We start from the raw sequence: 24,579 nt of genomic DNA, 5'->3' as shown, positions 1-24,579 counted from the left end.
GGATTATTCTTACCAGGGTTGCATCTCTTCGAGGCGGAGGTTTTTGCCTGAGGACAGGGGAACCTGTGAAAGCAGAATTGAAAGACAAAAGGCATTTGGTTACTATTTTCATCCATATTTATCAGGGAGGAGGATAATGTACTTGTGTAGATTTAGTGCACATCAACCTTGCTATATGTGTTGGTGTGGCTTAAACAAAGAAAACGCATCCAATGCATAGATATTGAAACACATTGTAAAGTGATTTGTAGAATTTTCAGGGATTTAAAAGACACCATTATCACAAAAGAGAAATGAATGATGAGCCAAATGGAGACAAATCTATTAGTAATTCAATATAAAACATAATATACAATTACCACAACTGACCTATTTCCACTCGATGTGGGGCTATCCGGGCAACAGCCGGTGAGGCAGGCTCTATTTTGATTTTTCCCTCCTGTGGAGCATTAACTAGACTGGATTCAGTGCAGGGAATCGGCAAGCTGATCTCCTTCCTGGAAACCTGGGGAATCTCAGGGACTCCTTCAGTCTGCACATTCTTCTCGCTTAAAGTCTTCTTGTTTAGCAGGTTGCTGATCTCCATGATATTTCCAATGATCTCAACTGGGCCTGTGACAGTCTTCTTACGGGGAGACAAATCATCCTTCACTTTCTTGAGGTAAGAAGCTGGAGCCCAGCCCTCTCTATCTTGGTATCTGCGAGAGAAGAGACAACCGTAAAATTGGCCTTTTTTTTATATGAAGGCCGACACAAATGTCCACAGCAAGTGAGCAGAGGCGTACCTGATAAACCACCAGCCTTCAAGGTTCTTCTGAATGACCTCAACAATGACTCCTTTCTCAAAAGCAATTTCATCTTTGCCCTCGCTGGAGTAAGGCTGCACTGTGATGTACTTCTCTTCTGTTAGAAAAGGGGAATGACAAAAAAACAGCTAAGATCTGACAAATGTCATAAATCTTAAAACAAAATATAAATTGCCACGAAAGAAAAAGCAAAAAGGAAGGTTTTCATGAAACGCTGGCACCGAATGGTACAGAAGGTACTGATACAGAGATCCGTCTTTCTTCGACTGAATCACATTTTTGTGAAATGTTTCAGCTGCCAGTTGCACTGATGTGCTTAGTTCATGTGTTAAAATGCTCTCTGGCATTATCAGTATTTATAATTTTTTAATGAAGCCAAAATAACTTTATATTGCAGTAAAAAAAACTACAAGACACTATAAATTCATGCCTTTAAGAAAATGTTTTTGCCATTGCAGCAGTTAAAAAGAATTCTCTGGCCTTACGCAGATGGCGTGCGTCGAGGTATTAAGGTAATTGCTTAGCAAGGATCTAAATAACAATATAAAACTAAGAACTAATAGGTACAACACGCTGCATGAGGACTGTAAGCACTGTACACTGAGCACTATTCTGATGTTCAACATCCATAAAAAGCAGTGAGGCACCGTGATGGTGGTGGTAGAATAACATATTTTTTTCATTCAAAAGGTCTGTTGTTCTCTAATTAATCCTGAACAAAACCAAAAATGGTTCGATGGAAGGAATGAAAAGAAAAATTGGCTTAGATCTGAGTTTTTTGACAAAGTAAATAAAACGTGAAAAACGAAATAAAAGTTTTCTTCTCTTGTTCTCCCACCAGATGTTGGGACATACAGTACATGTGGTATGTGTAGAAGAGAAATTTGGAATGAAAAGGTTCTCTGATTAGCTAATTCTTGAAATAACACACACTACAAGATAGGAAGATTCAGAATCCCCCACCACCACTGAATAAACATTTATTATGTTAATTATTAACATATTAATATATGTTTATATATATATATACAGTACAGACCAAAAGTTTGGACACACCTTCTCATTGAATATATAAATAAACATATATATAATAACATAAAAGATGGAGATGAAACACTCCATCTTTTTGGAGGCAAACAGACTAATTTCAATTTACCTTTATGTCCAGTTATTTACTACACTGACAATCTGCTATCAGTTACAATGCCTCATAAACATTCATACCCTTTGCCATGTTGTTGTACCCACAAATCTGAAAAGTGTGGTGCTACTTTTAGTTATGCAAATATAGTGGAATACTGGAAGAAAGCATGTTAGAGTCTGCAGAACTCTTGAAACTTAGGGGGAGGTTCGTCCTCCAGCATGGTGACCCCAAAAAGGGCTGCAGTGGAATGGTTTAGATCAATGCATATTTATGTTTTAGACTGGCCTAGTCAAAGTCCAGACCTCAATTGTTTTATACTGTGTGGCTGAATAGAAATGCATGCCACATTTTTTTAAGTATCTATGAGAAGCTTTAAAAACTACAGCATCACTGTGTTTACAGTTATGACCTACTTTGTGATCACAAAGCTGGTTGTGATATGTAAAAATGTTTTAAAAAGTTCTAAGGATATGAATACTTAAGGAAGGCACTACATCAATCCTAACTCAACATAACAAATGCTACGAAATTATGTTAATCATGACCGTTATCACACTAATACTATATTTAGTGTTACACTGAGAGTACTGAACTAGAAAACGCAACACATAGGGGGCAAAATCCCAGTGTCTATGGCCTTGTGACAGGAATCATCTCCTCAATCTGCACATAATAGCAAGCAAAGACATCAGGCTCATTTCTACATTCCCATGAGGCCAAGGGGCAGAGTAATATCGTTGTTTCCTGTTATTATAGCAGTTCCTGTCTAAACAGATGAGGGAAGTTTAAAAGGGAGACCAGCATATAAAAAGTACTTTTCTGTGCAACAATAGCAAATCTATTTATTTGAACCAACTTAATAGCCACTTCATAATGTCATATACTTTATTCCTCTTTCATTTAGGACTTTAACCACATGGTGTTAAATCTAACAGATGTAACACCATGTGGGCATATGGGGAGACACTGCCTCAGTGTTTTCCTAAGAAAAAGCGTAGAGGGAAATTCTGAATCAGACATCATCTTGACCGCAACATACACTGCCTGCAACACCATTATAAATTATTCTTGCAGGGTCTGCAAAAAGTTCTTTTTTTTTTTTGTCAACACATCAACATAGTCAACATCTCTCTATAATCCCAAGAGGAGCTCACACTGCCAAGAGCTAAACATAGGCCTTCCCTTTCCTTTCTTCTTTGTTCATAATCAAAAGACCGCTAAGACAGGTATTAATGAGGTTTTTTGTTTATCAGTCAGTACTTGTAAATATCTGAACCACTGCAAGATAATTGCTTTTTCTTGCTAAAGTCCATACTCGTTGCAAATCTACATACATGTTTAATTTCCTCATAAAAAGTAAAATACAGCTCTAAAATGCAGCCTAACGCATTCCAAGGTCTATTATGTAACTACTTTCAGATGAGTGGGTAATGATTTTCTGCAAAGCTCAGAGTGCTAGTTTCGACTCACATCCTACGACTATAATATAAAAGAATAATTTGAGTCTAGCATTAATAGTTGGTGCCCTCACTGGAGTAAGGCTTTTCTTTGTTAAGGTGTTAATTTAACATTACTGGTTCTTTTTAGATGAGCACTGGTTAGTGGTTAGTTTTTGTGCATGGCGCTACATGATGAATGGGTTAAGTTGCAAGACAAAGCGAGATGTAAAACAGAACAAATATGCACATGTGGAGAGAGGAGCAAACTGAGTCATGTGATGAGAGACAATGAATGGAATGGTGTGAAAGAGAACAATAACCCAAAGGAAGGAAGGAAGAGAGGGAGGGAGACAACGGGTAATTTATCTTAGTTCACCTCGGCTCTGCTGCCGACTGATGACACCCCCCAGCGTCCATCTCCGGTCCAGCCTCTTCAGATGAGCCTTATGTCGCTTAGTAACTGACATATGAACGTGGTTACCAAACAAACAAACATGGAGACATGAAGAGCAGGCGTAAATGTTACACAAACACACAGCACACAAATGACATGGGCCAGACCAGAGGAGACCCGTTATTAGCTACGTAGACGACATAAAAACAAGACAACAGTACAAACCATGATAAGCAGTTAGACGTGGATGGATGGATTGATGATTAGAAAGGAAGTGTTACAACCAAGACATCTCCGCCACAGCAGTAATTAGGATGTTCTTAAAATTGTTTCTCATCATGTTGTGTCTGGGCATATGGTGCACACATTGCTGACGCAGAAATGCAGATTAATTAAGAGAGCTAACTGAGTTAACCACCTGTTGGAGGGGTACAGCTGAAATGGTCCATAGCTGGTTTTTGTTATGTTTACAAAACAGGAGAAACCAAAATGGTCTCTTCTACCTGGGTCACATACTAAACCAGATGAGTTTTTTCTTTGAAGACATTTTTAAATTTTTTTAAAATTATCAAATAAAAGACAAGGCAGCGTAGTGATGAATACATTTATTTACATGAATGTAAATGTGATGAATACATTGTCACTAAACAGTGACAAATACTAAGCAGTATTTGTCACTGTTTTTATGATTTTTTTAATGATGAAAAATCATAAAAACCAAGACCTGCATCACTACAAATGTGTTGCATTCCCTTTTAGGTCCATAATTTCGCTCATCATTTCTGAGCTCTATCAGCATCTTATTCACAATGCAAACAGCATCAGGTTCAACAACAGGCATCAAATTCAAGTAGAGGTAGGACATTTTAAATATTTGTGTGTCAAACAAGAGTTTTGAATTACAACCCAAAACTGATCTTCTCTTGCAGTAGACATAAAAGATACAAAGATGGAAGAAAAACACTCTCCATCTTTCAAGAGGCATATTTGACCATTCCTCTTTGCACAATCTCTATCAATCGGTAGGGGTTCTACATTTTCCTACGTAAATCACTAATACCTGTTAATGCGTACATAGCTAACAGCAAGGCTCATATAAGTACTTTACTGCCATGTAATGGTTCGAATTACGCTAAATTATGCTTCATCTACAAACTAAGCACCTAATTTTATATCTATTATATGCACTGTATGAACACCCTAAACACTGCAGTTTTATGATTACAAGTGTGCTAGACTAAAAAAAAGTATATTAATGCTTTCTTGTTAAAAAGGTGTGTCTACTTTCAATAAATCAAGAGGAGCTCACAGTAGTCTCTCGCCGTATAGAGGGGTCTGGAGGTCCAGGTTAATATATCCTGGACCACTCACCACTATAAGTGAGAACTTTGTGAATTTGACGTCTGCACAATCTCTGGTTTGCTCAGATTTGATTGTCACAAATGTTTAATTCTTTTGCAAATCAGACCCGTTCTGAATAGGTAAAAATGTTTTGAAGCTATTATATAAAACCCATTGAGTTTTTTTTTTTAAAAATCACAAGTTCTGTCTTTTTATATGGGGATTATATGCCAGTCTGTTTCTCCCAATACTATCCACTTGTTGCCAGGCAACTACTTGGAGGACAGAAATAGTTTGGTATATAAACCCTCTTCGTTTGCCAAAATGCCTTCTTGCATTTCAGTTTTGAACAGTTTGAGCAAATGAAATTTGAGAAATGTAAAATTTTGTGCAGATTTGTTTGACATACCAATGCCAGCTGTTTGCTCCCGTAAAATTCAGTCTTTCCTTTGAGCTGTTGCTTAAACTACTGTCCCACTTATCATGGCAACATTATGTGTCTTTCAATAGGGAAGCAAATCTATTGTCCAAAAGCTGTAGCTTGCACAAAGCAAAAGGACAATGACACACTGCCTCAGTTTCAAAGGTATGGTACTGTGAGATTTGCTCCCCTACAGATTTTGTCTATTTCTGCATTTTTACTTAAATGTTTCAAATCATTAATCATATTCTGACAAATATAATAATATAAAAATATAATAATATATTAAAAAGCAGTTTTAAGATGATGATTTGATTAGATTTTTTTTCAGCAAAAAAAAGTATATATATATATATATATATATATATATATATATATATATATATATATATATAGCCAACCTGCCACTTTGTGAAAATATAATTGCCCCCTAGTAGCTTTTTGCTTGAGGGCAACAGGTGCCGTCAAACATTTATGACAACTGGCAATGAGTCTTTTACATCACTGTGGAGATATTTTGGCTCACTCTTCTTTGATGTATTGTTTTAATTCAACCACAGTGGAAAAGTCTGTTTAGCACCATGTTACAGCATCAAAAATGTCAGGAATTGACTAGGCTTCTTAAAAAAAAACTTGATTTTTACATTTTTAAAAAATTACATCAAGGATTATTGTTCCATGACTCAAGACACTATTGAGCATAACTTCACAAACTGATGGCCAGAGATTCTCCTTCATAATTTTTTACAAAATTTTTGTATTTAACACACTACAAATCCCACTTTCTTCATAGTTTGGCTGGTCCTGCAACTTAAAATCAGGTGCGACTTATTCCTTTTCCTCTTCATGATGCATTTTGAAATATGTGAGGGGGGAAATACTTTTTCCACAGCACTGCATCTTATTTTCTTTCTTTTCTACACCCCCTTCTAATATCTGTTTTCCAGAACTCTTTTTTTTTCTGTCACAACTGTGCTTCACAGATGGGTGAAGAACTGACAAAGAGGATCTTTATGAGATTCATGCCATTCTCATGACTGAGTAGACACATAAACACTAATTAAACTGACAGATTGTCCCTCCCCATCCCTCCAGCACAAAACTCAAATAACAACTTTTAGCTACCTCCAACTGAATGGAGAGAGTTGGCACAGACATGTTTGCACATTTGTAGCAAATAAACCTTGTTTTATCTTATATGCATATGTGTGTGTACGTATCCAGGAGGTCAAACACAGGAGCCATTCCAGTATTGGCCACACCTCATCTGTTGTTTTACCTCATCTAGGAGTCATTAAGAAGTTCAGTGCCAACAGAATCCTGTGCTCTAAAAAGCTCTTTGTTTGACCAGAGCATTGGCAAATCCTGTATATTTTCCATTAATACTGTGCCTTCACTGATTGAACTGTTTCAGGTTGAGTTAAATGCTCTCCGTTTACATTCTAAGAATTAGACTCGGCGAAGGCCTATCACTGCATCCAACAGGGAAATAACGCTGACTGGATCCTGACTTCAGCCTGTTATTCTGGTGAAAACAAATCTCTATAAAGTGTGTTTGCTATTAAAGCCTTGGATGGCTCTCTCTGACTTCAGTAAACTCACGAACCCTAGCATCAACACTCAGCATCAATTTGCAATGATAAGCAGACAATGCACAAAACAGTGTTAAGTCACATCAGAGCTGATTTTCTTTTGTAACCGCAGCCATAATTCAAACAGTATGACTTGTGAAATATGATGTTATTTTTCTGTCTCTGCTGCTGATGAAAGCTCGTGCCTCTTTCGTGAGCTCACTCCAAGGTGGCCACAGCCGTAAATACTGCACTGTATCCTTCCTACCTACGGCTTTACAGTACATCACTTCAGACACTGCGGCCGGGTCCCTCCCGGCACCTCTTGGTGTTTACTCAGGTTTGAATCTAAACCCTGTTAGAGTGAAGCTGTAATGGCAGACAGACAGAGAGAGGTGTTCAGAGCTGCTGGACCTCAGCTGTCAGTGTGGACTTGCTGCAGAGACACTCACCTGAGTCTTCCCCACTCTGTTGCGGATCAAAGGTTGAGCTGTGTGTGTGGGTACAGTGCTTTGGAAAAAGTATTCACACCCATGGAACCTTTCCACATTTGGACACGTTACAAGTGCAAACTCCAGTGTATTTCATTGGAATTTTTATGTGTCAGACCAACGTAACTGTAAAGTTACATTTTATTTCAAGTTTAAAAACTCAAATAAAATTTGAAAACTGTAGCTGTCATATGTATTCAGGCGCCTTGATTCAAGACTTTGTAGGACCACCTCCAGGTGGAGTCTTTTGGGAAGTATCTCATCTGGGTTTGGATTTCCAAAGACTTATTTTTTTTCTCTCATTCTAGTCATTTTGCCAGGAGAGCAAATTTTACACAGCTTCCCAACCACTATAATTTATAGATTTCCCATGTTTAATTTATCATCAACAACTACTGGAATCAACCATTCTTTAAACTTGATTTGGTCTTTTGGTAATTGCGTTGTGTTTCTGTCTTTCTGTTTCTGTAAAGCACTTTGCAATTCACCAGGCTGTATGAAAAGTGCTATAAATAAAGTCTGATTGATTGATAGCACGATGCTGCCACCACCCTGGTTCATCATGAGGTGTGTTCAGCATAGGCAAAAGTTAAACAATGTAAGGGGACTTTTCCTAAGCACTGTTATGTGGGTAAGTAACAGAATATTTGAGGATGTATTTAGGTGGGTGACAACAGAAGTCTGTGCAGTGATTTACCTTCCCCTGCTTTGGAAGCACCCAGCTCCAAGTCGTCCCGTGTCCCATTGTGGGAGTTGAGATAGGTAGCTGGAACCCAACCTTGCTCCTCTGCAGTGCTGACAAACCACCAACCTGTCAAAAGACAACAGAGGCTGAAAAACAACAGGTCTTACAGCAAATTTTTGTTTCACAACAAGCCTCAAGGTGCATAAAGTATCAAAATAGTGTAGATGAACGTCACTAGTAAAAGCAAGGAATAGGTCTCTGTACTGTTAAAAAAAATAACCACGATGAGCTGCTCTTTAATTTTTATAGACACTTCTGATAAGTTGGTTCATATTTGTTTTATTTAGAAGGCTCATGTTTAATATATCATTTTAAACCACAAACCATAAATCAAAACCTGCATGAAAATTCTTGTGAATTTCCTCACACGGTGACCGCTTCCACTGCCAAGAACATCAGCATGAACACTGCCAGGCTACGGGTCGACTCATGACAAAGTTTTCTTTTCCTTTTGCATTTCATCACAATCTGCCAAACATTTTATTGGGCAGGACACAGCTGAAATGCTATTCTCAGGCCAAATTGTCCATTTGCTGTGCAGGAGATGACATGATTTAATTGTACTCGGGACGATGACAATTTTCTGCTGACAGCCTCAAAAGGGGATATGGGGATCCACTTTAAAGTCAGATTTTAATGAAATGAATAAGTGAGTGAGTGCTAAAGTACATGCGTGTGCTCATTATGTCTCAAAATTTCTGCCAAATAAGCAATTCATGTTAATGCCCTCCTCTAAAGAAGGGTACACTCTGTGAAGCTCTGCGAAGCTCTGACCTGATATGTCTTTGTTCATGAGTCAAAAATGTGGGTTAACAGTTCTACTATGAGAAACTGTGCAAAATAAACTGTGTGAGCACCATCTGAAGAAATGTAGCATAAAACTGTCAAAAACTGTCACTTTCACAACAATTTTAATGTGGTTTTCTCAACATAATGAGAGATAATTCAAACCACATTTTTGCATGCTAAAAACATCACCTGTTTTATTGTCTTATATAAGATTAAGCATTTCCGGTTTTAGACCAAATATATAACTATTTCTACTTAGAGTTTTTATTATTTTTTTCACATTCAAAATTTGACATACATTTCCTAATTATTTTTGTATAATCGCCTTTAAAACTGATTGACTTAGCGGAAACATTTTTAACAAGTTTATGACATTACTTTGAGGGAACTTTGCCCCGTTCCTCCCGAGAGATCTTGTGCAACCGAGTCAGGTTTGAGGGCTTTCTTGATCACACACCTTTTCAGCTTTGCCTACAAATCTTTTATGGAACTGCGATCAGGGCTTTGTGATGGCCACTTTGAAACAATGACTTTGCTGTTTTAGGGCCAGCTTATGACTAATCTGGTGCTTTCCTTAGAGTTATTGTCTATTTGGAGCCCAATATGTACCCAAGATTTAACATCCTGGCTGATGTCTGAGGTTTTGCTTCACAGTTTCCACCAAGTAGTCTCTTCTCATTATGCAATCTAATTTGGTGAAGTGCATCAGTCCTTCTGTAGCAAAACACCCAGAGGCTAAATTTAGTAGGTTCCACAATTTTCTTCCAGATATATTATGAGATTTCCTTTCAGTTCCGTGATGTCACATAAGGAACTGTTTGAGGTGCTGCCTTGATGTAATCTACAGTTGCGCCTCCATTTAACTCAAATTGAAATAAGCTATCAGAAGCTTACAAATTCATGACATCATTGTCTGGGCTTCCCCAAAAAGCTTAAAGGCATAGTAGTAGTGCATGTAAACATCTAAATTTAAAGAAAGTAAAACAAAATCTTTAAAAAATGTATCTCGTTATTCTGCCATTTAGAGAAAATAATTATTTTGGTAATCCTAACAGACCTAAAAGAGGGTATTAAAAGCAAAACTTATGTCTTTTTTTATGAAAATACAAGAAGTTGGCCATCTAAATGTGTGTTTTTATTTTTGAATAAATAAATAATGAGATGTAAGTGGCTTGAAACACCAAATTTGCATGGCTCTTGAGAAATTTACAAATTTAACAAATACTCCTGTTAAATATTGTCCACATTGTTAATCAGAATACATCAAACTGTCAATGCATTGCCAATAATTGTTAGTTAAGAATGAATTAAACAAATAAATGTGGAGTCAAGCCATGATTGGGAAACGCCCACAGATCCCTGTAAAAGAAAAAGCTGGCAGAAAAAAAAGTGCTATATTTAATATGTCACACACCCACTCACACACCCACGCCCACATACATACACAGTATTTGTTGTGGTAACAGGATTACAATATGGCTGACAGCTGTGTAGACAACCCATAAAGAGGACAGAACTGTTCCATGACACTTTCACAGCTGGTCCAAACCTCAAGTGTACAATATTCTGTGAAAGTCTCATGGTACAAAGTGCTGTTTTTGCTTATGATTATCCATAACAGTTATGAGAAGAGAAGAAGGGAGATTAATACATTTATAAAACATCAAAGAAGAAATAAATGTAGAAATGGAAAAATGGAAATAGAAACAGACTGACCCAGTGGAGCATAATTGAAAAGTGGAACTAAAATTTTTATTTTTTTTCATTATTTTTTTGAAATACAAATCTGAAAAGTGTGGCATGTATTGTAATTAGCACCGTTTAGTCTAAAACTGCCAAACTATGTTCAGGATTTACCTAATTAGTAAGTAGAGTCTGGTCAGTATGAATATGGCTTTTTTTCTTATAAGTACCTCAGACTTTTGAAAACATGCACGAACAAACAGCATTATGAAGAACAATAACTTTACATTAATCAGAGCTAGTGTTGAGAAGAAGCTTAAAACATGGTTAGGTTTCGAAACAATCTTACATCTTCAACAACTCAATGAGAGAGCCAAGATGGCCACAGTATTCCCAGAGGAGCTAAAATGAACAAAACCACCATTAGCGGTTGTCTTGTCCACTTTAGCGATGGGTGTAGGATTTGGACTCATTTCATTGAGAAGATTGATTCAGCTGTTGGCATAAAAACTCAAAATATGTTCACCATTCCAACATTTGATGACTAACATAACCATCAAATTGACTTCCCGTCTCTTTGCCCGTCCAATCAAATTAAGCTGGAAGCTACAGGAACCGCAGAAGTTCTGTTGACAGACATAAGAATGTAGTTCTCAATGGTGGCGACAACGAATAAAATAGTTCCAGATCTGTTTACAGCTTGATGTATAGACTCTGGCATGAATGTACAAAATGATTTGTCTGATACACTTGCAGAGTCTTGCAGATTATAATATATGGCTCACTTTTCATATGGACACTTGAAAAAATGGAAACTGCTAATATGGGAATACTAATTGGGAGGAAAAAAGGAAGTATTCAAGAAGGCATACAATAAAAAAAGGAATGTCTTAGAAGAAAAGAGTAAAGTATAATATTTCTTAATTCTCTGACATTTTCTTCCCATACTTATCCAGACAACATCAAATTCCACATATTTCTGCAACTTGCAGATGTATATAAATTATCGGCTAAGCAACAGTAAAACACATAAAATGCTGCATATTGAGATTTTTTAGCAGTAGTAAGCCACTCACATTGAAGGGTTGAGATAAGAAACGTTGTCTGGCTCTAAGATTTGCTTATTAGCAATCGGAAACATAACGAGCCATGTAATATTCTCAGTCTTTGAATGAAAGCTTTGATTTGATTCAAAATGCCACGCCTATAAATCAGACTGAAACTAAAAACCACACAAAACACATCATGCTGCCCAAAGAATTCAAATCAAAAGAAATAAATGACTGATTCCCTTTCCCCACAGTGCAAATCAAAGCCTTTAAAAATATGAGCAATATAATTAATTAGCTTTTAATTACAGTGACATCATCGCTTTAAATCACTTCAAACTTTGCAGTTTTGAAATGTTGCAATAGCTCATTAGGTCGGTGCAAGCATGTAATTAACTCTCAAGTGTTTAACAGCTCATAAACTCAACTCTGTTTATGGTACACCAAATGAAATCAACCACAATAATAATGAGTCAGCAGGGGGTAGGACCAAAGCAATGCTTACCTGCAACGTGTCCTTTTTGCCCACTTGAAAATGTAAGCTGTATAAGAGTCAGGTGTTTGAATATGCTTTATTTGAAACACCCGTTTGAAAGCGCATATAGACATAAAACATATGCTGCTAATCTAAGATTACTGATTCAAGAGGCTTATAATATTTAACCATCCTTCCATATGGCAACTGCTTAAACTGAGTTCACCGAACCTCAAAAGAAGCAATAAATACACCAAAACACGAATGCACATTATGTAACTTTGTAGTTTTATATCAGACAGGTTGCAATTATAGAGTACTAAGAGAGGGAGTAAGAAAGATTCTTTACATCTTTGTCCTCATGTATTAATTCACAGAAGGTCTGCTCCACTACTGTTGTTTAAAGGCACCATGAATTTGTAGAGATACAGCTTTAGGAAGCCATGTGGTGTAAGCTGTATGTTTACAGTAAAACACACCTTGAAATTCCAAACATCTTGCATCATGTTCTAACAAGGCTTGGCCAAAATGGACGTTACGATCCTTACTTTTTGGACGCCGATTTCAGACGTGATAGGGTTAACATTTCATGTTCTTTATAGCAATACAACTCCTCAACTGAGGTCATTGCAAAAGAAACAGCTGTTTTGTGTGTGGGTCTCCTGCTGCCAAGACAGCAATTTTGCAGAATTACACAATCCTAACTTTCAGATGAAATCACGCTCTCAAGTCTGCGTGGATCTCTGGAACTTGTTAACCTTCATGTAAATGTGCTTATATGATCCACAGGGCCTTGGTATAAATGTTTCAGATTACAAACTATTTAATAGCCGACAGATTTCAAATATTAAAAAAAATGTAACAGTATGCAGTGTTATGTCAAATGATTTCCTTAATGGAAGCCAAGAAAGGAAAGACTAATGGTGCAAATCATAGGAGTTGAGGGAGTAAAGTTCTACGTTTGAGTACCCAAAGGTGAAACAGAAGATAAATGATAATTAGATTAAGTAAGTTACGAACTGTCCCCTCCCTGCTTCTAATAAACTGAACAGATTAGGGTGAAAACAAAAGCATACATAATATCTGGAAGGAGTGTGAGTGTTTGCACAACTACATCTGTCAGTGCAACTGTCTGATTTTCATAAAGATGCAGTGATGTTTCCTCATTGTAAAAGTTAAGCTCTTGGCTCAATCTGGTTAACTTTTATTTACAAAGAAGAGAAAGAAGAAATCTATCATTTTTCAACAGTGTGGTTACAGATTTGTAGTGGGGACCAAACAGTGACAGGGTATCAAGATTAAAAAAAGATATACATTTCTGCTATGCCATTTATACGGTAAAAAATCTTTTCAATTAAAGTGTTTGAAAATATTTTTAGTTTTAAAAAAAACATGGAAAGTGATGGTGTGAAAACTAACGGTTCATTACTCCTTTGTTACTGAATCACTGTTGCAAGCAACTTTTGTGATTCTGTGCATACAGATTCATGAATTTGCAAATTTTTCTGTGGAACACAGTTTCAAATGATCTGTGGAAAAATGTAATATTTTTAATAAAAGTAATTGAAAGATAGTAAAAATTGGGAAGCTGGTATGACTAGCAATTGAGACATTCTTGGCTGGTCCTTACAAAGCAGCCAATCCAGGAGTGCTATTTGTTTTCCATTTCTTTGGCCCAAAGAGCAGAAATAATAAAGACATGGATTTTAGCTTCTGTGGTACTGTTAATATGGTTTTTATATTTGGTGTGAGCTAATAAAATAGGCTTGTTATGATTCTTTTGGTCTATGATTAGCACAATGACAAAAACTGATTATGTTATGATAATCTCTTACAGGTCCATCCTACTTTAACTATATTTATAAATCATAAGAACTTCTCAACATTTAAACACAGTTTGCATTTGTAGCCTCTGCTAATTTAGGTTTAGTACTTTGAATAGCACAATGGATACTATCACAACCATAATCAAAGATCAAACTCCAAAACTCATAATAGTAGGAATCTCAATGGCATGCCTTAACAGGGTTATGCATAACATGGATATGAATAAAACAAAAGATTGTTTTAGGCCAGTTGTGCTTTCACTTATAATTAATGGTTGCTGTAAAGAACTTAAACTTGCCTGTGCAAGTTTTACATACTAGAACCAAATTAAGCAAACTCAGCTTTTAACCCCTTAACTGGCAGTGAAAAAAGGCAGAGTATTCAAACAAACTAGGTTTGTCCCGTGGATGGGATACCGCCAGTTAATGGGTTAAAGTTTGACATTTATGGAGTTGACAGTGAACCCCTGATGAACAGAACATGCAGTTTGTGCATCTGGAGCTCAGGTGTGTGTCCAGTGCCATACAGCACTTTTGAAAGCCACATGGAGTCATACTGTGGAACAGCACAAATTATCTGCAAAGAACTGTGCTGTTTCTGAACTAAGGGCTTTAAACAGGCACCAGTGGACTTATTTCAGCACAGCTGAGCACCAACTCAGTTTAAATCAACTTATACTGCAAGCTGGTACCTGAGAGAGAATCTGAGATTGAACAACATAGCCATTAGATAAGAACAGTACAAGGCAGACTTGTTAAAATCCAAAACAGATGTGTTTGTCTTTCCTTTATAGAGATCTATGTATGACAACTTAATATTAAAGTATCCATTCAGAAATATGAAACATACAAAAAATACAAAAGCTTACGCGATGCTTTCAGAAGTCCCTCTAAAACCCTAAAATGCTTCTATAAAGAAAATACTTATCTTCTGACATCATTGTTATATATTTTACTTTTCTCTGCATGTTTCACATAGAAACATATTACAGGTATCTAACATTAAGAACTGAACAAGGAGATGTAAGAAGAAGAATTTCTACTCTATCAGGACAGAGGGCATTTAGTTTACCCGTTATATCACCATCTTATTTTTACTTTATTTATCACCTGGCTATCTGGGGATGACAGATTAATGCTGTACATACATTCTGGGAGAGGCTCCAATTGATCAAATGATTATTAGTTGAAATACTCTGAAAGTATGTAGGAGTACCTACTACAGTTGGAGCCACTTCAGGCTGGAGATTAAGTAATTTTAGTAGTATGTTTAGCCTCTCATGCTGAAGAATATTTTAACATGCCCCCCAAAAATAGTGACAGGCTGGTTTGACTGTGTATAAAATTGTTAAAGTTAGAGTATCAGATTCTAAAAAAGGCATTTCTGGTCTACCTAAAGCCTTGTATCCTCTTGTATCACTAAGACGCAAGGCAGACAGAGCGTGATGGGTATAATAGGTTTTGACAGCTGAAATATGTTTTTTTTTTTTTTGCTCGAGAGTATGGTACAAAAACTTTACCAGTCCTTACAAAGGTTTCAAACATAACAGTAACTTTCAGCATGCAAGGAATTATGCCCATATACAATGCCACACTCAATAAGAGTAGCACATCACTCTGACTTCAAACAATATTTAAATTGCACAGCAGTAAAAGATTGATTGTACAGTTAAAATATTGGTCAAGTTCAATTGATGGTGCAGTTTGGCAAGCTAATGTGAAAAATAACTTCAGAATTACATTTCTGGATCATACATGCAAACAAATACATCCCAGACTCAAAGTGTAATTTATTTCTAGTATATTCCACTCATGCAAGTGTATATAAAATGACAAATATACATTGTGAGGTAAGAGTAGTCTTAATGCATGTTTGTCTGTTGTGGTCAGGTTCCTGACCACAGCAAAGTAACTAGATTAATGTAATATTTAATGTGGCAGGAGATGCCAGAGGTCCAAAACAAAACTGAGGTGTACAAATATGACATATAGCACCTTTTGCAATGGCATGCTCAAAACATTATGCCACTGCACCCTTGCAAAATTATCCCTACCCAAGCAAAATTATGAACCATGAAGACATTACTCTTCCATATATTATGAATGGGAGAAGAACACAGTCAGTACCATGAAGTAACTTTGTTTTATGACTTGAAACGATGAGCAATGCCTCGGCTCAGCAGAACTACAGATATATGACCCCACTGTTAAGGAGAGATGAAAAGTCCATTTATTTCCAATTGTCTGAATTTATTAGCAGTAGATCCGAAATGAAAGCACGAAAAGGTAAACCATGCGATCTAACGCACCCACCAGCAGTTACCTGAGGCATAGCGGCGAAAAACAGCCAAAAACAGCACAAAACGACATTTAAGACCTATGTTGACGAAAAGAACAACCTTCGCTTCTACCAGCTTCTGAAAGGATCCCCTCATGTTCTGAACGAAGCCTTGGTCTATGGCTCATCTGCTTTCCTGGCTCCACTGGTTGACACACAGCAGTCCTTCAGCACAAGGACTGACTTTAAAAAAAGTCCAGCCAGTCAACCTTTGATTCAGAGAAGCTGTTTTTGTCTCTTCTGAAGGACTTCTGACCACTACTGTGACTACTTTTACAACTTCTATATTTGTTGTGCCTCTGAAAAATGCAACATATAGAAACTGCTGTCTAGACTGAAATGCCTGGTTTAGGCCACCCACTTGACTTTCCATATCTAAAAATACAGTTTAAGGTTAATTTCTTTGGATGGTCGTTAGTCTTTCCTGCGTTAGCCTGAAGGAATGTGAAGGATGGGGATTGCTCTGACTGGATAATGTGTCTTCCATCTGCTGCGGCAACCTCTGCACAAGAAAAATCTGACATTTAACACTTGGCAAGCATCGTTGACAAGAATTATAGGTTTTTTCCTCTGTTATACAAGGAAACATGTTCCTGCTGAAACTGCAAATACCAAGCTGGTAAACTGAAGGTTCGAGGAAAAACAGCAAAGACATTGCCTCTTAGCTGTTCCTCCACATCCGGCACAGAAGTGGAGTAAACATCGTTATATTTAAGCTTTGAAGGTTCCCCAAAACGAGAATCTGCAAAGTGGCAGCATTTCACAATTTCTACATTCTTTGACAACAAACTGTTCGCAACTACAAAACATCTGTCATTCTATTGAGATCTGAAGAGCTGAAGGGAAGGTGTCAGCGCACCCAATAAATACTACAGATTGTTAGCTCCCAAACTAAAAACACTGTTTATAGCCCTAACTACAGTCCTATACCTTCTGTTTACTGTTTAATTGCTTATGCCAGAGAATTAGAGTATTGGCTATGCCATATAATATTTGGACTGTTTGTTGTGTCCCATATTATTGATAGAGACCAATTAACCAAAAATGCATGCTTTTGAACATAGGAAAGAAGAACTAGCACTGAATATACAAACTCAAGGAGTGTAAGGCTAGACTGATTAAGACTAAAATACAAAACTGCAAGGAAACATTACTAACCACTTTGCAACCTTGAAGCCCTCATCTATCATTGTAAAATCAAACTAATGTGCCAGAGCTGCAGCTTTAATTGTTGGTTTTAAAGGGCTCAAAGAAATTGTTTGTCCACTTGCAGAATTGCTGTGGTTTTGATTTTTTGTCACATTTAATGTTATAAAAGAATAAGAACATTTCCAAACCAGACAAAAATAACTTCAGAAAATATAAAAAGTAGTTTTCCATCAATGATTTTATTTATTAGGAAGAAAAGCAAACCAAGTCAACCTGGCCCAATGGTTTAAGAAACATATGCCAGTAGGCTGTAGGCAAAATTGTCCTGCTACAATTAAAGACCTTTGACATTTTTTTTTGTTTTTATCAGCAGTGGTTTTTCAATTACTTAGCACAGTTAATTCATTAAAAAAGATAAAAAACTGTGGTGGACTTCCGGAAAACGTGTAATATTCCATAATACCCAATGTCATATAAAGAAAACATTAACAGCACAGAGCAAAATCCCTTGTGTTGCTCTTGAGGAAAATGTCTGCAACTATGACAGTTTTTCTAGCAGTATAAGTGCAAATAAATTTTTTTTTATCATTTCTGACAACTTTAATTAGGGTGCAAAGTTTAAAACTGATGAGTTTAAAGTGTGTGAACTGACCTGCAACGCTGCTAGCCTGCATTTGGATAGCATCCTTTCCAGAGAGTGTAAATGTAGGAGGCGTCCTGGAGGATCCATTAAGCCATTATAATGAACCAACCTCTCTGAACCACTAACTTTGGCAGCAATTTGCTTTTTCCATTTTCTGTCCGAGTTTCTTGCAGAAAGCTAATCCTGAGCCAACATCTCCCCACTCATAAAGTAGGCAGATAATAGGGACAGCAGAAGGAGGAAGGACACAGTTTATGATTAAAAGACGAAAATGTTGATTCAACACGTTCTACGGCGAACTGCTCAATTTACAGCTTACTTTTTATCTTCACAAATCTTTGTGACATAATGTTTTGACAACCATCTTTCTGCTGGTTGTTACAACCGGTGATGCCATCATGCACGCACCGATCTAATTTAAAACAACTCAGTCTGCTATAATCCCAACAATCCACCGGGTTGCATAAGCTACTGTTCCAACTGAAACAAAGAGCACAACACGAACTGTATCGTCAAGGCAGTGCAATGGAAAATACTCGCTTGGCTTGGGACAGGAGGCTGGAAAAGTAGAGAAGGCTGAGCTCGCCTATAAGTCTGACCTAGATTTCCTGTCCTGTAAAAGCCATATGTTATCTAACCAAAGTAAGAAAAGGCTGATAGCTGCAGGAGACTGCATTTGCAGTCAATATTTAGAGTACAGTAACTTTACTGCAGGATGTCTGTTAAGGTCTTCAATGTTAGAAAAATAATTTTAAAAAGTTTAGCTTTCCATTGACAAAATTATGCAAACGTATTTATACCCCTGGATTATTCAAAGTTTCTCCATTACAACCACAAGCTTTAATGTATTTTGATGGGATTGTATGTGATGAAATAATATAAAGTACTGTATGCTTGTAAAAGTAACCTACCGATGTTTTCTTTTTTTTTTTTTGGAGGGGTAATGTATACATATATTGAATCCAGTGCTGTCAGTTGGCATTTGCAGGTCTTCTAATAAGTAAATTGTAGTTAACCTTTTGTGTCGAATAATCTGTGTAGCAATTCATCTGTAGCGTGATGGCCTCAGATGATTATTAGAGAATATTAGTGCACAAACCCGATCATGAAGACCAAGAGCAACATGAGACAGGTCAGATGTAACATAGTGAAGAAGTCTAAACCAAAGTTAGGTCATAAAACAATAACCCAAGTTTCAAGCATATGACACACCACTGTTCAGTCATTTATGCATCAATGGAAAGTATGCAGCACAACTGCAAGCCTAGTCAGGCATGGCTGTCCATCTAAACCAAGAAGCTATGCAAGACAGCAAAGAAGGCCAAGATAATGCTGCATAGATCCACAGCTCAGGTGGGAAAATCAGGCGAAATGACAAATATAAGTCATCCACTTCACAAATCTGGCCTGTTTCAAAGAGAGGCAAAAGGAATGTTTAAAGTTTACCACTACATCCCCACAGTGCGTGCAGTATTAGGCTGTGGGGATGCTGCTCTTCAACATGAACAGCAAAGCATATCAGTTGATAGGGAGATGAAGGAGATGAGGATAAATACAGAGGAATCCTAAGAAGAAAAAAAACGTCAAACTGAGAGCTTTGGGACAAAGGTGGACATTCACTTTCCAGCAGGACAACCATCAGCATGCGCCCAAAGCTACATAGAAGTAGTTTAAATCAAAGCATAGTGATGTACTAGAATAGCGTAGTAACAAAAAACTCCAGGTTTAAATGCAATTTAAATCTTTGGTAGGAATTAAAAATCTATGTCTACAGACTTAGTTTTTTTGTAAGGTTTTACAGATTTTTCAGTCTTTAGATGTGCAAATCTGACAGAGACTATCACAAAAACTGCTTCCAGAAAAATGCTGGGAGGAGAGGTGAAAAACACATGAATGCAACCTACTTCTCATATTTTTATTTGTATAAGTTTGAAAATGATTTATTATTTCACTTCAAAATAAAATGTTGTTTTTGTTGATCCGACATACAATTCCAATGAAATACATTGAACCTTGTGGTTGCAACAAAGTGTAAATAGCAAAATTAACATGACTAGTTACTGAAGTTCCTTTACATTCAAAAACACTGAGCACACGGAATTGTACTGGTTTAAATCTGCAGAACTTGAAAATCTACGCAACCCATTTTATCAAATGAAGCAGACACTTTTAGTGCCTCTAATTCAGCACATTCGCCATGTAGCTGCGTATTACACAGAGCAATCTGTCAGACACCATTAAAGGGTTTGTACTTATCCTGCAAGGAAGTGGATCCTAAATCAAGTGAGCCTTCAAATCTTCTCAGGACACACTTGGTCTTATTAGTGTTGGCAGAGGAATATGGCGTAATATCACCCAGCCAAATGAAGCGGTTTCAGCTGACTTACACTGCAGGAGGTGTGCAGATTTTATAGAAGAATAAGTGCAGAAAAGGATTGTGTTTATTCATGCAAAAGGATTATTGTGCAATAAAACTGTCAAAGAGACTGTTAGTATATATTTAAAACCCTGTCTTCCAATATTTTCCTTTCTATGCCACATGTAGCTAGAAATCGAGAAAAATCCCAAACTATTTTGTTAGCTATTTTGTTGCTTTTGTGAAATATATCCTATTTATCACTATTTCATCATTTCTTTTTTTCCCACCAGTTTCCAAAAATGTTGCCTGATAAAAATGTAAAGGGAAAATTAAAAGTGGTGGTTTCTTCACTGCTTTTGCAAACAAGTATTGTCAACCAACCTGAGGAAAAGTGTTTATTGGATGACTCTTGTCAACTTCCTTTAATAAAACTTCAAAATAAAAGTCTAAAAGTCATAGAGTCTGAAGAATATAAAAATAGATGTGACTGTTGTGTGTTTTTCAATTTCGCAAGATCTCATGCCAAGAGATCTTGTAACCAAAGTGGAAGTCTTAATTCTCCAGAACTTCTACAATGCCTGACATATTGGCAGATCATCTCCTATGAGGATGCAAAGTGGTGAGCACAAACTGTCAACCCTAAAGGGCCTCTTCTTAAAAGCACAGCGCCATACAGTTTAAATTCATGTTGGAAATAACTCATATAAGGCCGCTGACGAAACCACTTTAAGGTGCAGGAATATCCGCCCGACTGTGGCTCCCCATTGGGCTGAAACTCAACTGGAGCAAAGAGGAAGAACAAATCCACAAACCCGAAGGCGGGACATGTGACACTTCAAAGTAACCCACCTCTGTGGACCTTCTTCCTTAAGGACCAGTGTGGCACTCACACCCACCGTGAAGAGGCAGGTCAACATGCCTTCTTCGTCACAGTTTCCTGCTGCATCTCTGTTTCTCCTTTCTGGCTCGAAGGAACACATGATTCCCATTACCGTTTTACTGTCTCAGCAGACCGTTAAAGCTGAACGTCAATCCTTGTTACCAGGCCTTTGACTCTGCAGTTGCTCTTTTGCTTTGTATAAGAAATTTATTTAAGAAAGTGAGCCAGGCAGGTGCTCAGACCAGGTTTGGAGCGTTTATTTGTTGATATGTGTAGACATAATGCAATTGTCAGCTTTGTATGTTTTTTTTATTTGTCTTCATTTTTGTGGAGAAGCACAAAGAAATCAGCTGTTGACCAGAATCAGATGATTTACAATCTGATCGGCTATAACTGGCGACTGGCCTGGTCAAAAACTCAAAAAGTTTTTTTTTTCTTTTTTTATTGTTGTTTTTTTCTCAGAGCAGCAAACAGGTCACACTAATATCAAGGGTCTTTGGTGTGGATATTGTTACTGAGCGAAGAAGACTCAGGTGACTCAGAAGAAAGCAGAGAAATTTAAGAAGTTATTTACAAAATAAACTTTATTTTCTACCTATTGAAACATGTCAGCAGTCAGCAGGCTGTGAGAGAATGACAGAGAGCAAGCCTTGTAGTAGATAATTGCTCTTTTCGTTCCTTTTCAGCTTTCAACCTCTGTCTGCCATGGAGGATACTGGATTGGAAATTTTAACAACCCTCTTGTTAACACTTAGATTCTTAAGGTAAGGTAAGTTAAGGTAAGAATCCAGTCTTCAGTCTTGTAGTGCTGGACCCCAGGAAAAGAATAAATATAATTCCCATCTCCTTTACAATCACAATGGGAAAATGTTGTATTTGGGGGGAAAAAACTGCACATTTCTTTGTAACATCTGTGTGTTCCTCTTGGTAAACTTGACCTGTATGAAGGAACACAACAGCGTGTGGCATTGCGAAAAGGTTTTATTGTATTCTGTATCATTGCTAAACTGGAGGAAGAAAGGACAACCCCAGTTCTCTCTGTCATTGGTTTTTTTTATACAGAGTAGATGCCACCCACCCAGCCAGTCCGTGAACCAACAGGCCAGTCGATGGTGCAAAACAGACTGGGTTCCTGCTATTGAGGGAAAAACACAGCAGGGCTGTGCTTCTAGTCATGCTTGCTTTTTTTAATTTCTAATGTAAGATGCTAAAGACAGGTTAAAATGTGAACTCCAAAATTCTGCCAAAGTTCAGCCACAAAATTCTGATTGGTGCATCTCTTGTTGTTTTTTTGTTTGTTTGTTTGTTTTTGTTTCAAAGTAATTTGAAGTAACTACTGGTGTCTATTGTAATTGAAAACAGTATCTAAACACGTCACAGCAAATTTGTCAATTTAAATTATTTGAGTCGTATGAGCATGCAAGAAACTCATTAAACATTTACAACTGTCCCACTGATTTATGTGCACCTTAAAACAGCATCTTCACTCTGTCTTTGGGCTCTTTCCAGAGGTTAAACAGCTGACTAAGGGCTCTCTGCAGCTGGCATTTGTAAACCCGGCATGTCCTTCTGGCTTCCCATTAAAGTGGGGAAGAATAATTAATATGACTCTGGAAGACATTCCTCTTGCTAAAGGCAATATTTTGGCTCCCAGCCAAAACCAACAGTGGTAAAAAAAAAAAAACAGGGCTAACTTCGAGCCAAATAAAGCCTCCAGATGGGGATTAGTAACAACAATCAAAGTTTGTAGAAAAGGGGTGAAGGGCTGGTTTGGGATTCGCACACAATATTTGATGAACTGTCAGTCAGAGCCTGACACACACATAGCAACACATGGCGCCTTTTGTTTTGATTACTCACCGCTCTCGCTCTTCTCAATGACGTCGACCAGTTCACCCGCTTGGAGACTGATTTCTGCAGGCTCTTGTTTCTCGTAATTGGCCACCACCACGTATTGTTCCAGGAGCATGGGGTCCGAAGCGTCCAGACCTGGTGTTGACGGGAAAAAACATGCTGTCAGCCAGCTGCCAGCCATAGGTCCACGAGAACGGCTGCTGGACACCCGTTGTGCCATAGACCCCTCTGTCTGTGTAGCCAATTGCAGTATTCACAGGGTTCAGTGCATTTTCCCCACAGCCTAGCCATAGAGCTGCATCCCCATCTAGCTGAACATCAAGGGCAACAGAGCAGTCGAAGCTCTATGAAAAGAACTTCAAAAAGAAAATGATCAGGCCATTACAGGCGAAAATCCAAACTGTTTTTGCTGAAGTGAACGTGTCCTTCCCCAGGTCATCAGATGCAGCTGGGCATGCAAGCACAATATTTTGAAGGAATTGCAACAGCAGTGCAGATGGAGAACAGAGAGCTGAAGCCAACTGAAGACAGGACAGAAATTTCTGAGAAAGAAATAGTTTCCCTTGGAAAATAAACCATCTGCTAAAAAGCCTCCTTCTCCTCAGTGGGGTTGGAGCTGGAGGAAGAGTAGGGGGGGTGGTGTAAGCCAATCATAAGAGTCGGCACTAGGGTCCTTAAATGGAACCAGATGAAGGGGTTGGAGTTTTGCACAGAGGGGTGGACCTGTGGCTCTGTGAAACACTAGAGCTCTGACTCCAGCATGCAGCCCAGCCAATAGAACCTTTCTTCTCGCCACATCGCTAAGTTAACCATATAAACGCTGGCAGTGACTCCGTTTTTCATTTGCTTTGTTGATGTGTTCCATCTTTGCACCAGATTTCTGGTTCATAAGCAAATAAGATAAGTGACCTCTAAAAAAAAAAAAAGAAAGACATGTTTGGATATGTGGAGCCATTTAACCTGTTGGACCCTAAGGGGGTATAAATAAATTTCTGCCTGACAAAAACACACAAAAGTAAATCACTTATAGCCTCAGAGCTATTAGATTTAAAGAGCATACAACTTATTTAATACAGTAATTTATTTCTATCTGCAAGTGTCAAGTTTCATTAACTGGGCTCCACTGAAGACTTACTAATAAAGAATTCTTTAAAACAACCATCGCTGAATGAATTTTACAGG

General features: G+C 37.6%; 1 protein-coding gene across 3 annotated transcripts in view; it reads right to left on the bottom strand.

The window, feature by feature from the left end:
- sh3pxd2ab (SH3 and PX domains 2Ab) overlaps window positions 1-24,579 on the bottom strand; it is a 72,479-nt gene that overhangs the window by 4,519 nt on the left and 43,381 nt on the right. For 2 of the 3 annotated variants that reach the window (XM_032552956.1, XM_032552958.1), the window contains 6 exons: window positions 23,404-23,532; window positions 8,305-8,418; window positions 3,766-3,849; window positions 786-903; window positions 370-698; window positions 14-63 (listed from right to left, as the gene is read on the bottom strand). In XM_032552956.1, coding sequence (XP_032408847.1) covers window positions 14-63; window positions 370-698; window positions 786-903; window positions 3,766-3,849; window positions 8,305-8,418; window positions 23,404-23,532 — 824 coding nt within the window. The remainder of the gene's footprint in view (window positions 1-13; window positions 64-369; window positions 699-785; window positions 904-3,765; window positions 3,850-8,304; window positions 8,419-23,403; window positions 23,533-24,579) is intronic. The other variant, XM_032552957.1, reaches the window with a different exon arrangement.

This window comes from Xiphophorus hellerii, chromosome 22 (assembly GCF_003331165.1).
Source record: "Xiphophorus hellerii strain 12219 chromosome 22, Xiphophorus_hellerii-4.1, whole genome shotgun sequence".
Taxonomy (NCBI): Eukaryota; Metazoa; Chordata; class Actinopteri; order Cyprinodontiformes; family Poeciliidae; genus Xiphophorus; species Xiphophorus hellerii.
This window is presented reverse-complemented; position numbering and strand designations above follow the sequence as displayed.